General features: G+C 35.8%; 1 protein-coding gene across 5 annotated transcripts in view; it reads right to left on the bottom strand.

The window, feature by feature from the left end:
- Positions 1-16,490, bottom strand: part of CNKSR2 (connector enhancer of kinase suppressor of Ras 2) — a 299,498-nt gene that overhangs the window by 164,749 nt on the left and 118,259 nt on the right. For all 5 annotated transcript variants that reach the window (XM_045996325.1, XM_045996324.1, XM_045996326.1 and 2 more), the window contains exon 5: positions 1,671-1,712. In XM_045996325.1, coding sequence (XP_045852281.1) covers positions 1,671-1,712 — 42 coding nt within the window. The remainder of the gene's footprint in view (positions 1-1,670; positions 1,713-16,490) is intronic.

Here is a 16,490-nt window from a genome sequence, read left to right as displayed (position 1 = left end):
ACAAATATCAAATCATTATGTCATATACCTGGAACTAATATAATGTTATGTGTCAGTTGTAGCAATAACTTTTTTTAACTGTTAAAATTTACCTTAAAAAATCTCAAAGAAAGTTCAAACACTTGACCAAGGTCATGGATATACAAACTGTTAGAATTAGGGTTCAGATAGTTCTTTAGACTTAATGTGATTTCCTTTACACTACAGAAAATATGGAAAGAGACTTTTTAAATATTTTGTTTTAAAGAAAGTATTCCAGTATCATATACTGTGGTGGTTGGAATAACTCAATATTATTTTATTATTTTTTGAAAAGAGTCTTACTGTGAGAAGTAACACACAAGTATATAACCTTCTATTGAAAGCTAGCACATTAAAATGCCAGGAAGGGAGAAGTGGGAATAGACAAATACCACATTATTTCACCATATGTGGAATTTAAGAAACTGAACAAACAAGCAAAGGTGGGGGGAGAGAGAGGCAAACCATGAAGCAGATTCTTAACTACAGACAGCAATGTGATGGTTACCAGAGGGGAGGTGGGTGGAAGGGTGGGTGAAACAGGTGATGGCGATTGAGGAGGGCACTTGTGATAAGCACCAGGGAGCGCTGAATCACTATATTGTATACCTGGAACTAGTATCACACTGCATGGTAACTAAGTGGAATTTAAATAAAAACTTTAAAAATGCAGAGGCACCTGGGTCGCTCAGTGGGTTAAAGCCTCTGCCTTCAGCTCAGGTCATGATCCCAGAGTCTTGGGATCGAGCCCCACATTGGGCTCTCTGCTCAGCCGAGAGCCTGCTTCCTTCCCTCTCTCTCTCTCTGCCTGCCTCTCTGCCTTCTTGAGATCTCTGTCTGTCAAATAAATAAGTAAAATCTTGAAAAAAAAAGTTTAAGAATGTAAATAAAAAATGAAAGAATAGGAGGACTCTAAAAAAGAAGGAAACACAAGTGCTTTTCAAGCTGAACTGATTGGTTAGCTAGCTGGAATGTGAAATTGCCGAAGTAATAAATTACATTCACTTCTAAACTTCTTCAGTGTTACTTATGTTGTCACTTATTTCTAACAGAGGTGAAGAAGTTATCAGGACTGATATGAGCATCAGCCAAATTATAGATTTATAAAGAAAAGTAGCAAATTGTTCATTAACAAGAAAGGAAATACCTTTCTATAAATTATAATGTACTCACATTCCATTTCTAGAATAAAATATTTGCAAAGTCATTAATTGATTAAATAAATATTGCCAAATTAAAAATTGGAAGGTCCTTTGCTGAGTATAGAATCTTATCAAAGGCAGATTGATTATTCTATTAAGTATTTCATCCAAATGACGACAGGTTGTTTACCCCATTCCACAACCAAATACTTTTCTCTTTTTTTGTCACAAAAAATTTCTGATTTCAAATTCTCTTTTTTTAGGTTTTTCATTATATTCCAACCTTGCTACATAATACAATCTTAAAATTTGTATCACATTTTATCATATTTTCCTATTAGGATACAAAGGAATGGTTGTAACTAATTTAATCTGTTCTTTTATACTCTTTTGTACTTTTCCTATGAGATAAGCAGAGCTCATTTTTATAGGCTATACCTTTTTATTTAATTACTAGTTAAAGAAATATTTTCTAATGAAGATTAAAATAAATCCAAATATACTTACCACATGAAGAATTTTATTCTCTGTTTCATACACAGTACAATCCTTCAAAAAAAAGAAATATATTCATTAGTTTAAAAAAATCAGACATGCCTTTTAAAATACTTTCTTAGGAAATTTACTACAATTTGAAAAAGTCTTGACAATTCAAGCAAAAACAGCAATAAGAATAAAAAAATCCAGAATGCCATATATTAAAATATTCATAGTAGTTAGCTCTGATGGTCAGTTACAGAGATATTCTTATTTTTGCTAAACTATATTTTCTAATTTTACACATATATCATAGAGAATAATTACATTAAACAGAAATAAAATCAAATATTAAAAAATATTGTAACATTCTCTGTCTAAATTTTTATGTGTGATACTTTTTGTTGAAGTATTCCCAATATTTCAAATACTAATTTTTTATAGATTGGAACATTAGGAAAAACATTAGTATTTATTTCAATAGTCTCAGTTTCAGAAATGCTTTTATATTTTCAACTGTTGTAGGCTATCAAATATCTTTTACACTATGCATTTAAAATTGATACACACACTAATAAATACCAAGTTCATAGTTTTTTACTTAAATTTGAATCTTTGAAATTATAAATAATTATTTTAAAAAATCACCATTGTCTTTTTACCTGCAGTTGCTAGATTTATGATGAGCAGAAATATAGCAAAGTGATATTTGCTTAGAAACTTTGTTTTTATGTCTCATTTTTCTTAAGAAATTTATAAAATGGGAATGATATTAGTAGTAACCCAATAAGGGTATTGTGAGGAGTAAATGAGAAAATGGATAAATAGCTTAGCATAGTATCTGGCATACAGTAAGTGATAAATACATTTTAACCATGAATTACTGTTGTTCTATGTCTTTACTTTAAAAATTTAAACTAATTACCTTTACTTCAAAATATAAAGTTAACTAATTACTATTTGACCATCTAATTTTGAAAGAATAACCATGTTTCACAGTACTGCATATTTTAAGGAATGATAGCCCATTTCATTTTTCCCCTGAATTTAATTTTTTAAAAAAGGGTTCTTGTTGAACATAGTTTTTGATAATGCCATTTCACCAAAATAACCTGTCAAAAATATTATATATTCTTATCAGGGGCAAAAGTTTTAAAGTTAAATTTAGGTGATTTACTTCACAAATTAATAGAAATACTTAAGGACTGGGCCTTGCCATACTGAAGGGCTTCTGTGCTGATGAAGAAGTCAGTTACGAATTTAGCTATATTCATGTCTCTATAAATTAAGTATGAATTATGTGTACAGGGGAGACAAGGTATAGATAAAGTATTTATACTGGGAAAGTACACCATACTTACATCTGAATTTGGAAGAGTCCAACTTTACAGAATTAATTTCAAACACAATTACACTGGTAAAAGAGATGATTTGGGAAAAGTTGGAAAGTTACCCAGTTTTCCCAAGCTGCCTGTACAACTTGCTTCAGCTATAATGGATGCAAGTTTGATTATTTACCTACCTTCCCCGAATCAGAGAATATGATTAAATGTTCAAACTTCAAAGGGATTCTCCTCAAGGAAAAAAGCAAATATGATCTAAATGGATATCCTGCGAGTGATACAATAATCACACAGAGAATAACTATTTCAAGTTCTTCAAAATATTCATACTTTACTTGCACATCCCTAGTGTAACATAACAAAAAGAACTGGTAACTAAATCTTATACTATTGTCAGTAATCATATTGTTTGTTGGTAGTAGTGTTTTCAATCTTTACTGTTTCGCTGAAACTACTGTGTTTTATAGGATGAAGCAACTGAACAGTTATGCGATACTACTATCATTCTATCAGTTTTGGTGTCCTAAGTAATTTTAGCATGACACAAAGTAGATACATACACAAGAAGGTAAGTAGAATCTAGAGTCTCTTGATGTATCATGTGGTACACATACGTATGTATTGCTTAATGTAGCCCACTAAAAAGACACAAATAACTGAATAATGAATAAATTCCTCAGTTAGTGATTTTCAAATATCATTTCCTGGGCCTTCTAGGAAATGATATTTGAAATGTGTTTTCCTGGGCCTTCTAGGAAGATGGTGGATTCCAAATCTGGGGTAGGAAATGTACAAGATGAGCTTGGATTGTACTCTGATACAGATAAGAAGAAGCTATTAAACTCTTTAAGGTTTGATTTGGAAGGATTCAGCAGGATTCGGAAGTCAACATTAAGTGACTCTTACTGGCCGAACATGGAGCAATTTGGGAAACTAAAAAAAATAATAGTTAAAATGGATGGAAACAGTAAAGTACATATTAATTATTATATATATTAATACAGTTGATGGTTAATTTTATATATACCAGATACATCGAAAAATATTCAGTAACAGTTGCATAATACTGCATATATTAAATATGGCCCCTGACTTAGAAAAAGCACAGGTTAGGGAGACAGGCATTCACACGAATAAGTTAAAATATGTAGAATGCCAAAGTCTTCATAAAGTTTAAGTTTCAATAACTTCACAAGCATGAAGGCCACAAAATATAGAAATCAATATGTGAAAGGCCAATTATTTAAAATTTTATAATACTGATATATTTGTCATTAAAATGCAAAATGCTCAAGTCACATTTCAAACTTTGTAAACACATTCATCAGCTCCTGCTTCTCAGTGACCAGAAGGATTTTATCTATAATCTGAGCTTTAAGATTATTCAAAGAATGAAGTACTGATGCATACTTGACAATTCTGACATGGCCAACAAGACAAAGTCTAAAAGAGATACATCAGGTGACTGAAGTGGACAAGGTTTTCCACCAGTCTAAAAAACTATCACAAATATCAAAATTAAAAACTTACTACTGAAACAGACAAAACCAAATGACTATAAAATAAATTGGAATAATTAAATTTTGAAAGGATGTTTACATTATGTTTGTAGCATAATCACATATGTGACTTTATTAAAGCTTAAATATGCATAACACATTTGGGACACTTGCAATTGCTATAATAAAGGCAAGGTCATAGGGCTGGGGGAGCAGAGGAGGAAACAACTAACTCTGCCTTAAAAAAATCAAGAAAGGTGACTTTTAATTGAGTCTTGGAAAAAGTAGGTTTTTAGGTAAAGAAAATAAAGGCAGCACTACTGCAAAAGCAATAAAACTACCCTCAAACACTTCTAAGCTACTGCAATAATTTTCAGATTTTAGCTCTGTATACATGTAAGAATCACTTGCAAAGTGGGTTAAAATGCAGATTTCTGGGTTCAGCCCCAGATATATGGACAGGGTAGACCTGGAGTGGGGGCCCCATCATGATTCTGATGAAGATGGTATTTTGAAAGACAATCTATATTATAGGATAAGATGTCATAGAAGAACACCAAAGCAAATCAAACCAAAAATGACCAAATATATAGAACCTGAAGACCATAAACTGATTTGAAAATAGTATCTGCTGGCTCACTCGAAACAGTTCTCAACTCCTCGGAGCTATCTGCTTTTGTTTCACATTCTCCCCAATTTATTGATTGACTTTTCCTTTTTTCCACCCAGTAAACTTATTTCTTTCTTCAACTGCTCATCAGTTAGAATAACTGCTTCTATTTGTTTCTATCTCTACCTTCTTTCAGCCAGACGGGCCTGTTCATTATTGAAAGCCAAAGGCTTTCACAAAGGTTGGGACACAAAAGTATGTATTACTTTTGTAATACAAAAAAGTATGTATTAACCTGCTACTTTATGTTAGGGAGAAGAACAGAAACTAAATGACTATGTTCTATTTACTTAAGCTATCATGTTAAGGAGCTCATTTTATTATGCTGAATATTTAAATAGCCGTAGGTACCTTAGGGGATTCATTTTATTTATAAGTTATTTTATTTCCATCAAGACATGAATTTAAAATATTGGCTTCTCAAGTGTGGGTTTTATTAAAACTTAGGGCCAAATATTTTCCCCCAAAAAATCATATCCCAAGTTTTAAAAAGAAAATAGCACTGAATATGGAGAAATCCACATTTTTAAGGACATATTCATGCTAAGAAAAGGTACACCTCTGACGTTCTACTTATTTTTAGGTTAGGATTAAATTTAGATTTTTAAAAGTGGATTTAGAGCTATGCTGGTATATACTCCTAGGAATTCTCTTCAGTAGCTCATGTTCTGTCTCTTACTGTGCATGGAAAATGACACTTGCAATTTCTTCTTTATTCTTTTCCATAATGCTTCTACAAACTATGTGATGCACATTTAAATGTATCAAATTCCTAACAAGACAATATTCATAAAGATAATGAGTGTTTCTTCAGTTTTGATCAATTTTTTCTTTCTGAGAAGTCTAAGTATGCACAGAAACTGTCCTCCACAGATGAGTTATGTGCCCACACAGGATCATAATCAGTCATTGTTCTTGTGAAACAGTAACGCAACTGCCATACGGAGCCGCACACACAGAAACCCTTCTATCCTACGAGAGCTATCACCGATGGTCCCTACTTTGTCAACACATCTTAAGCATCCTGGGGTCATGATGTTCAGTAAAAGTAATTATCTCTCATCAACTGTGTATTATAGTCATAGGAATAGCTCATTAACAATGAATACATAAAGAGAGTGAAGAAAAATAGTGTATGTTTCTAATGCTGCATACAATTATATTTCACGGAACTTTGGGACTATGAATGCTCTAAGTTTTCATATCTTTTTTGGTATATTATAGCATACTTGTACATATAATATAAAACTATTGTTTTTCTTTTTGAAAGACAGCATACCTGCACGCACAGGGGAAGGGCAGAGGAAGAGGGAGAGAGAATATCAAGCAGGCTACAGGCTCAGAGCCTGAGACAGGGCTCTCTCTCATGACCCTGAGATCAGGACCTGAGCCAAAATTGAGTCGGATGCTTAACTGACTGAGCCACCCAGGTGCCCTAAAAAATACTGTTTTGCTTACATGTAATATTTAAATAATCCATCTATGCAAACCTTTAATAATGACACCTTCATACCGAATATTTCACATATTCGATTGTCAAGGTACCAAAATGTCTTCAATGCTTAAGTGATTAATTCATATGAGTTAGTGTTTATTTTATTCATTCACTCATTCATTTACTCAAGTCACAATTCCATTCCCCAAAAATGGTTTCTGGGGCATTTTGTAAGCGCAATTCAACGTCAGGCACAATGAGGTAATCAAAGATAAATTAAACTTGGCCCTTGGCCATCCTTCTTTAGTGGAGAAATTGATCAAATAATAATGTAAGGTACACGGGGCGCCTGGGTGGCTCAGCGGGTTAAAGCCTCTGCATTCGGCTCAGGTCATGATCCCAGGGTCCTGGGATCAAGCCCCGCATCGGGCTCTCTGCTTGGCTGGGAGCCTGCTTCCTCCTCTCTCTCTCTCTCTGCCTGCCTCTCTGCCTACTTGTAATCTCTATCTGTCAAAAAAATAAATCTTAAAAAAAAAATAATGTAAGGTACACGACAAATGCTCACAGAAGATCTCATAAAAAAGAGATCAATCCTAACTTGTTAATCTGGAATGACTTTCTGGAGGAGGTACTTAACTGACCTTAAATAGCTTTTGAATCTGGAAACTGGGGGTTCACAGGGAACAAACATTTCAGCTTGTGCAAACACAATGAACGAAGGCATGATGAGAAGTAAGCACACTAGGCTAGAGCATAAGATATGTGGAATGAATGCAACAGGAAAGAAAGTCTAGAAAATAACATGAGGTCATACTGTAGAGAGCTACCAATGCTAGGCTGGAGAAATTTTGTTTTGAAGGGAATACAATTTTTATTTTTCGTGACAATCTATTTTGAAGCCCCGTTCAACCAGGATAGCACTTTAATTGGTCAACTGACAATTTCTTGTGACTTTATTTTGGAAGGGGTTAAAGTCAGGGTACCTTACATAGTGCCATGGTTGGTGTTAAACAGCAACATTAAAATGGTGAGTGTGTGTGTGTGCTGCAGGCAAGGGGAGAGAGGAGTCCAAACTCTGTGATCCAGCTAACAACTCTAATAGCCATTTCTTCTTGTTCCTTTTCTCAGGTTTTTTTTTCCTTTCCCTTAGTTACAAGAGTCATTTTCAGGTCATGTTTCAGATAACGAATCTCTGCAAAGCTGTGTATCTTTCTAGATATACCAAGTAGACGTTTCATCTCTGGGGAGGACTGAGGAGTGTGTACTTTACCCAGATTCAAGGAAGTGCTCAGAGATGTCTGAACATCGGAAGTATGTGGTCAAATATATGTTTTATGAAAACAATGGGGAAGAAATTGTGGATCTGGAATGGAAGAAAGCTGGAGGTAGCAAGATCAGTTGGTATGCTCTTTCCATAGAAAATGTAATATGTAATCCAAGAAGGAATTGAGTTTATGATGGTGGAAAGCAAGTTGAGGAGAGGTGGCTGACATACATGTAACCAAGAATAAGAATTGGGTGACTGATTCATCAGGCACAGAGGATGATGGGGAGAGGAAAGTTAAATATTACTCCAGGGGTTCAAACCTGAGCAAATGGATTGAAGGCTGAGTAGAAATGTTAGGAGAGACTCTGGGGAGAATAAAATAATTATATTTTGGGCATGTGAAATTAGAAGTGGCTGAAAGACAGGACATTTTATACAAAGCTGTCCAGCAAGCAACTGAGAAAACTGAACTGGATGTAAAATAAAGCCAGACCTGTTAGTATTTACACCGAAGTGACAGTTAAAGGCCCAAGAAAACAACAATAAATTCATTAAAAAAATGTATAGTGAGAAGATAGCAGAGGACAGAAGCTCAGACAATGCTTACATTGTCTGGGAATGCTTATATGGTCTAGGAAGGAAGGGTTAGTTGTGTGGCCAGGAGTAAGGAGTAGAAAGTGGTACTACAGAAACATATTGGTTAAAACTTATAGTGATAAGAGGATTATGATAATTATGTTCTATGTCTGTGCTGCTTAAAATTCAGTAGTTTTTATTTTTTAAAAAGATTTTATTTATTTACTTGACAGACAGAGAGAGATCACAAGTAGGCAGAGAGGCAGGCGGGGGGTGGGGGGAAGCAGGCTCCCTGCCGAGCAGAGAGCCCAATGCAGGGCTCAATCCCAGGACCCTGAGATCATGACCTAAGCTGGAGACACAGGCTTAACCCACTGAGCCACAAAGGCATCCCCAAATTTGGTAATTTTTAGACCTTTGTGGCTCCTGAGCAATTAAAATGTGCAAAGAAGGAACTGGATTTGTAATTTTACTTAGTTTTAATTAATTTAAATTTATACTTCAGTTGCCACATGCAGCTAGTGTTCACCATGCTAGCCAGAAGGTCAGGTCTAAAGAAATATACTATGGTCCTTCCAACAGTTATGAAATGGGAAGCCATTTAACAAGATTTTCAAACAAATAACAATAAAGCAGCATCTGAAAAGAAAGACATGAAAGAGTTTAGTTTCCAGTTATTGATCAGATGCTTCACTTTTTTTTCTTTCCCTCCCACAAGAGCTGATTCCGGTCTATTGTAACATCAACAGTAGCAGCATAGTACAATGAAAGCAATTCTTTCTGTAGGATGATACACAGAAAAGAGTTATTAAAAGGAATTCGAAGTAGTCATTACCTAGCTTTGTGGACACAGAGAAAGCAGTGCCGGGGTAAAGGCTTTGCAATGGATGGAAGATAAAAGTCCAAACAAAATTTGGATGCGTTGAAAGAGCAAAAGCTGATTGAGTTTCCTGAGTGAAAAGAATGTCCATAGTGAATAGACAGTCATCGGTCTTCTTGAATGTGTTCTCAAAATGTTACTGTTTTTCAATATTCCTTTGGCTACTCGAGGTCTTTTCTGGTTCCATATAAATTTTAGGATTATTTGTTCCATTCCTTTGAAAAAAATGGATGGTATTTTTGAAAGCCAAATTGGGTGGCATCACAATTCCGGACTTCAAGCTCTATTACAAAGCTGTCATCATCAAGACAGCATGGTACCGGCACAAAAACAGACACATAGATCAGTGGAACAGAATAGAGAGCCCAGAAACAGACCCGCAACTCTATGGTCAACTAATCTTCGACAAAGCAGGAAAGAATGTCCAATGGAAAAAAGACAGCCTCTTCAATAAATGGTGCTGGGAAAAGTGGACAGCCACATGCAGAAAAATGAAATTGGACCACTTCCTTACACCACACATGAAAATAGACTCCAAATGGATGAAGGACCTCAATGTGAGAAAGGAATCCATCAAAATCCTTGAGGAGAACGCAGGCAGCAACATCTTCCTAGGAACATCGGCAAAGGCAAGGGAAGCAAGGGCAAAAATGAACTATTGGGATTTCATCAAGATCAAAAGCTTTTGCACAGCAAAGGAAACAGTTAACAAAACCAAAAGACAACTGACAGAATGGGAGAAGATATTTGCAAACGACATATCAGATAAAGGGCTAGTATCCAAAATCTATAAAGAGCTTAGCAAACTCAACACCCAAAGAACAAACAATCCAATCAAGAAATGGACAGAGGACATGAACAGACATTTCTACAAAGAAGACATCCAGATGGCCAACAGACACATGAAAAAGTGCTCCACGTCACTCGGCATCAGGGAAATACAAATCAAAACCACAATGAGATATCACCTCACACCAGTCAGAATGGCTAAAATTAACAAGTCAGGAAATGACAGATGCTGGAGAGGATGTGGAGAAAGGGGAACCCTCCTCCACTGTTGGTGGGAATGCAAGCTGGTCCAACCACTCTGGAAAACATCATGGAGGTTCCTCAAAATGTTGAAAATAGAACTACCCTATGACCCAGCAATTGCACTACTGGGTATTTACCCTAAAGATACAAACATAGTGATCTGAAGGGGCACGTGTACCCGAATGTTTATAGCAGCAATGTCTACAATACCCAAACTATGGAAAGAACCTAGATGTCCATCAACAGATGAATGGATAAAGAAGGTGTGGTATATATACACAATGGAATACTATGCAGCCATCAAAAGAAATGAAATCTTGCCATTTGCGACGACGTGGATGGAACTAGAGGGTATCATGCTTAGTGAAATAAGTCAATCGGAGAAAGACAACTATCATATGATCTCCCTGATATGAGGACATGGAGATGCAATGTTGGGGGTTAGGGGGATAGGAGAAGAATAAATGAAACAAGATGGGATTGGGAGGGAGACAAACCATAAATGACTCTTGATCTCACAAAACAAACTGGGGGTTGCTGGGGGGAGGTGGGGTTAGGAGGGGGGAGGGGGTTATGGACATTGGGGAGGGTATGTGCTATCGTGAGTGCTGTGAAGTGTGTAAACCTGGTAATTCACAGACCTGTACCCCTGGGGATAAAAATACATTATATGTTTATAAAAAAAAAATTGGAAGAGGAGGCGAACCAGAAGAGACTATGGACTCTGAAAAACAACCTGAGGGTTCTGAAGGGTCGGGGGTGGGAGGTTGGGGGAACAAGTGGTGGGTAATAGGGAGGGCACATATTGCATGGAGCACTGGGTGTTGTGCAAAAACAATGAATACTGTTACGCTGAAAAAATAAATAAATTAAATGATAAATTCCTGTTTAAAAAAATGTTACTGTTAATTTCAGATCTACAAATATCCTTGGCAAACAAGGGAGACAAAGGTATAACCAACCACTGCACAAGTACTTCCTTGGCAACCCTTTCACCATTTTGGCTAGCTTAATGACCAAAAACTTGTTGGAGCAGTCTTCTTGCTATTGTTTTGGGAATAAGAAGAGAAATTCATGAAGAATGGTATGAATCTTTGAGCACTGTATCAAAAACAAATGATGTATTTTATGGTGACTAACATAACACAATAAAAAAATACAATGTAAAAAAAAAGAATCTAAACTTTTTTTAAAAAAAGATATTATTTATTTATCTATTTTAGAAAAAGAGAACGCGTGAACAATGGGGGGAGAAGGAGAGAGAGAGATTCTTTTTTTTTAAGTTTTTATTTATTTATTTGACAGAGAGAGAGAGATCACAAGTAGGCAGAGAGACAGGCAGAGAGAGAGGGGGAAGCAGGCTCTCCACTGAGCAGAAAGCCCTTATGTAGGGCTCAATCCCAGGACCCTGAGACCATGACCTGAGCCGAAGGCAGAGGGTTAACCCACTGAGCCACCCAGGCGCCCTGGGAGAGAGATTCTGAAGCAACTCTGTGTTGACGGCAGAGCCCACCTGAAGTGGGTCTTGATCTCAGGACTTTGAGATCCTAACCTGAGCTGAAACCAAGAGTCGGATGCTTAACTGACTGAGACACCCAGGTACCCTTCTTGAAATTTTCAAATGACCCATTTTGAAAAGAAATAGCTAAGATTTTTCATTGGGTTAAATAAAGTATTGAGTTGTAACATATGAAGAGCAATAAACAAGGGATGGGAAGAGAATGTGATTGGGCATGACCTTAGTGGTCATCTGTAGTCTTTCCATCAGGGAACACAGCCATTTTCATCTGCACCTTGCATCATATTGCTCTTCAAAATTCTGTCTACTTCTCCCCCACTCCTTCAGAGGCCATCTAAAATGAAACCAGATTTGGATTTAATATATTTTTTAAAAGATTCATTTATTTATTTGAGAGAGAGAGAGAACATGAACTGAGTGAGGGGCAGAGGGAGAAGGAGAGAAGCAGATTTTCCGCTGAGCATGCAACTCAACATGGGCCTTGATCTGAAGACTCTGAGATCACAACCTGAGCGGAAATCAAGTCAGATGCGTAACTGACCCAGACACCCAGGTGTCCCTCCAGTCTGGCCTTAATCACACTAGTCTTCACTTCACAATGAAAGACTATTGTCTCAGTAGTTGAATGCATATGGAAATTAATCTAGCATATAGAGACTTGGAAATGCAGGCAGAGAAGTAAGGCTAATTGTTTTTTCAGCATCTTAATGGCTCTGTAATAAATCTAAAAACCACTCAGGCTAATGAAGACTGAGTGTCAAAAGGGATAAAAAGTAAAAATGTCAAGTTAAGGTATTAATGACCAGAAAACTCATTAGGGTGACTGTGATCCCTATAATTTTAATAGCTTTATTTTGACGACCTGAAGAAGCAGTGAGCTAATCCTCATCATGAGCTAAGTTTGTCTTGTCTTGAGTCAAGACCTAAATATTTTTTTAAAAGATTTTATTTATTTATTTGACAGAGAGAGATACGGTGAGAGAGGGAACACAAGCAGGAGGAGTGGAAGAAGGAAGGACCCAGAGATCATGATCTGAGCCGAAGGCAGACACTCAACAACTGAGCCACCCAGGCGTCCCAAGACCTAAACATTTTTGAAAGGCCTATGTCCCATATTTTATGTGTCCACAGGTTATCTGTTAATCTTACTCTCTCCCATTAGATGGTCAGTATTTTCAAAGAACAAACTTAATTGTGTCTTAAATTCTCGAGGTTCTCTTTTCACTCTATAAGTATAGTCTCAATTTATCAGCTATGAGTATTTTATTCCATTGATTCTCTATTTTCATATTCTATGATAAACATTTCACATTGGTTTTAGAGATTAGGTACACAAATGAAACTTTTAAAGCCATTTTTTAAAAAAATAAAATTTCTCCCATCCAAGTACTAACAGGCCTGACCCTGCTTAGCTTCCGAGATCAGACGAGACTGGGCGCATTCAGGGTGGTATGGCTGTAGACTAAAAAATAAAATTTCTAATTGCCAACTAGCACAGTACATTTAGTTTGTTTACACTCTAATTTTGGACCAAAATAGACTGAGTTTCAGCTTTAAAATAATTTTAAAGATGAGCTTAGTTTTAAACTTTAATCTGCATGATCTCGGCAGGTAATTACAACAAAAATAATTGGGCTTTCTCTGCATGCGTGAAGATTCATATTATGTAAAAGACATCAAGAGTTTTATATTTGTACAATAAAGTTAACATTTCTTTGTAACAAAAAGTCTCTCTAGCTTCCAAATGTTCAAGTTACTTACTGAAATGACCATCTAATATATCATAAGGGAAAGAATATCTACATGATCTAAGTGATGAAAGACAATTTTTCCCTTGTGACAAATTCAACTAAGGAGCTCAAGCAAAGAAAAATACTATGACCCCTCATAAATGAAAATATAAATTAAACATTACTTCATCAGTTCAAGATCATCCACTTGGCTGCCTGAAAAATAAATGCAAATTATGGTATATTTGAAAAAAATTCCAAGTATCAGTCTTAAAAATTCTTTAGTCCATATATATTTATCCCTTTTATCTCTTTAGATTGTATTTTCTTGGACAAAATGGAAGCATTTCTTTTCAATATGTACATCTGAAAAGGTAACATTGATACCAGGCACTCAATAAATATTTTTAGATCATTAATGATAATATACTTAAATCCTAATAAAAACTAAATTGTCCAAGTAACAGTACCAGCCTACATCTAGGCTTACTTTTGTACACCCTCAGAAATCATTATCATAAATAATCAGTATCCATTTAGGGTTTCCTAGTAGTAACACTGAATGATTATAAGACAGAATTTTATGCTTTGAAAAACTTCAAGAGGTCTTCCCCTTCCCACAAAACCTGTCACCAATATTGCAGTAGATTAGTTAAGATACTAAGAGACACACCACTGCATAAGAACACACATTGAGAAGAGAGAAGAAATTCTTTGAACTCAACTTTTACCAACATATTTTTTGGATATTTCAAAATTTTTCCACATAGTTTAATTTTATGGTGCTTTCCTTATGTTCAAATAAACAATATTATTGTCCTTAAAATTCTGGTATAATGTTATACTGGAATTCTTTATATATTCATTGCTATACCAGACTTGTATTATGCTTTCTAAATATACGTTCCTTTCTTTTAAAGAAAATATTAAACTTCCTGTAGCTACTGAAGTCAGCCATTGCTGTATGACTTACTTTGTCCAATGAAATGTGGGAAGGTGTGCTTGTCCCATTTGCAGAAACATTAAGAACTAGTTCATAGTTATACCATGCTCTTTCCTCTCTGCTGTGATGACCAGCAATGTTCAAAAAGAGGCTACTCTGGGCTTTGAAGTGAGGAGGGTGCAGAGTAGAGCTATAGTAATCCAGGCTGGGTATGAAGCATGAGCACTGGACATGAGTGATATTAAAAGCACAAATATTTCTGGGTTGTTTATTACTGCAGCATAATGTAGCTTAACTCGACTGATACAATCTTCCACCAGATAGAAGGGGTAAAGCTAGAACACATAGGAAAATGAAGACCTAAGCAATGCAGAGTTTAATGCAATAACTATTCCATGATTTTTTTAATGTAAGCTCTACACTCAATGGGGGGCTTGAACTTACAACCCTGAGATCAAGAGTCACAGGCTTTACTGACTTGAGCCAGACAGGAGCCCCCATTTTATAAATTTTACATGCTGTACTTCATTAAAGGAAATGTACTACTTTTCAGAAATGCTATGTCTTTCCTTACACACTGCAATTTGCAGTCAGACTCAGATTACACTTTTTTTTAAAAGATTTTGTTTATTTATTTGACAGACAGAGATCACAGGTAGGCAGAGAGAGGAGGAAGCAGGCTCCCTGACAAGCAGAGAGCCCTATGTGGGCCTGGATCCCAGGACCCTGGGGTCATGACCTGAGCTGAAGGCAGAGGCTTTAACCCATTGAGCCACCCAGGCGTCTCTCAGATTACATTCTTAACTTCATTAAAATCTAGTCTTTCACCATCTTGTGTTTGTATATCATTTTTGTCTCATTTTATTAGTCTTATCTATGCTCACTTGTCCTAATTACTTAATTCTGACCAGTTCTTCAAACATGCCAATATCAAGTATAATCTCAGTCCATTATTTCACTTGTGTTAGGGCCTATTTTCATCTGAATTACCTGTCTGATGTTGGTTGTCATTCTGACCGAACCCAAGGGATCTGGGTTATTAAAAACTACTTTGTCAGTAGAGACAAATGCCTTAGAAAATTGGTGCCTGTAACTAGTAGCTCCCTATATTTTTTTGGTATGCTTTAATCTTTTATAAGTATGAAAATTTGTAATGATTTAATGATAATCTATGTAGGACATAAGGATTCATAACATGCTAAAAATGTTATTATTTCTTCTTATTTTATTAAGTTCCCAGCACATTAGTTTCTAACATTGATTTCTCCTTTATTATAAATGCACAATGACCATTTTCATTGATATCTTATGTTTGATGTCTTAAAGAAGATGCTGAACTAGCCTTCTCTATAAATGTGTCACCTCTGGGTTGATATCACCTATAAATAGTTGAACCTACTGATCCACAGTTCTCAGTCGTTCAACCTATGGTAGAGTTTGGGGAATTTGCCTCTTAACAAGCTTCCCCAGGTGAATTATAGACCATGAACGAGGCTTTGAGGAAACACTATTCTTGAACCCATACATTTTCTTCTCACCTCAAACTCCTCTCATTGTAAATCAGTTAATTATGAACACAGTGGTTATCAACTTTGGCTCCATGTTAGAATCAATGGAGGCATCATTTAAAAACCACTCATGCCAAGCCTGACCATAAACAGTCTAATTTAATAAGTCTCATGGAGCACAGATATCAGGGTTTTTAAAAAGCTCCTTGCTTCATTCTAAGGAAAAACCAAACATGAGGAGAAATGAGCAGAAAGTATTACAAACAATGTCAAAGTATGGATCTAAGTCCTGGCAATGTCACTTATTGTGTCATTTTCCCTCTCTGAAATTCCATTTACTCACTTACAAAATTGACATAATGACATCTGATCTACCTACTTCACTGGGTTATTGTGAGGAAAAAAATCTTATTCTGATAACATGCTGTAAAAGCACTTGGCCAACCTC

Source organism: Meles meles, chromosome X, assembly GCF_922984935.1.
Source record: "Meles meles chromosome X, mMelMel3.1 paternal haplotype, whole genome shotgun sequence".
NCBI classification, from domain to species: Eukaryota; Metazoa; Chordata; class Mammalia; order Carnivora; family Mustelidae; genus Meles; species Meles meles.
This window is presented reverse-complemented; position numbering and strand designations above follow the sequence as displayed.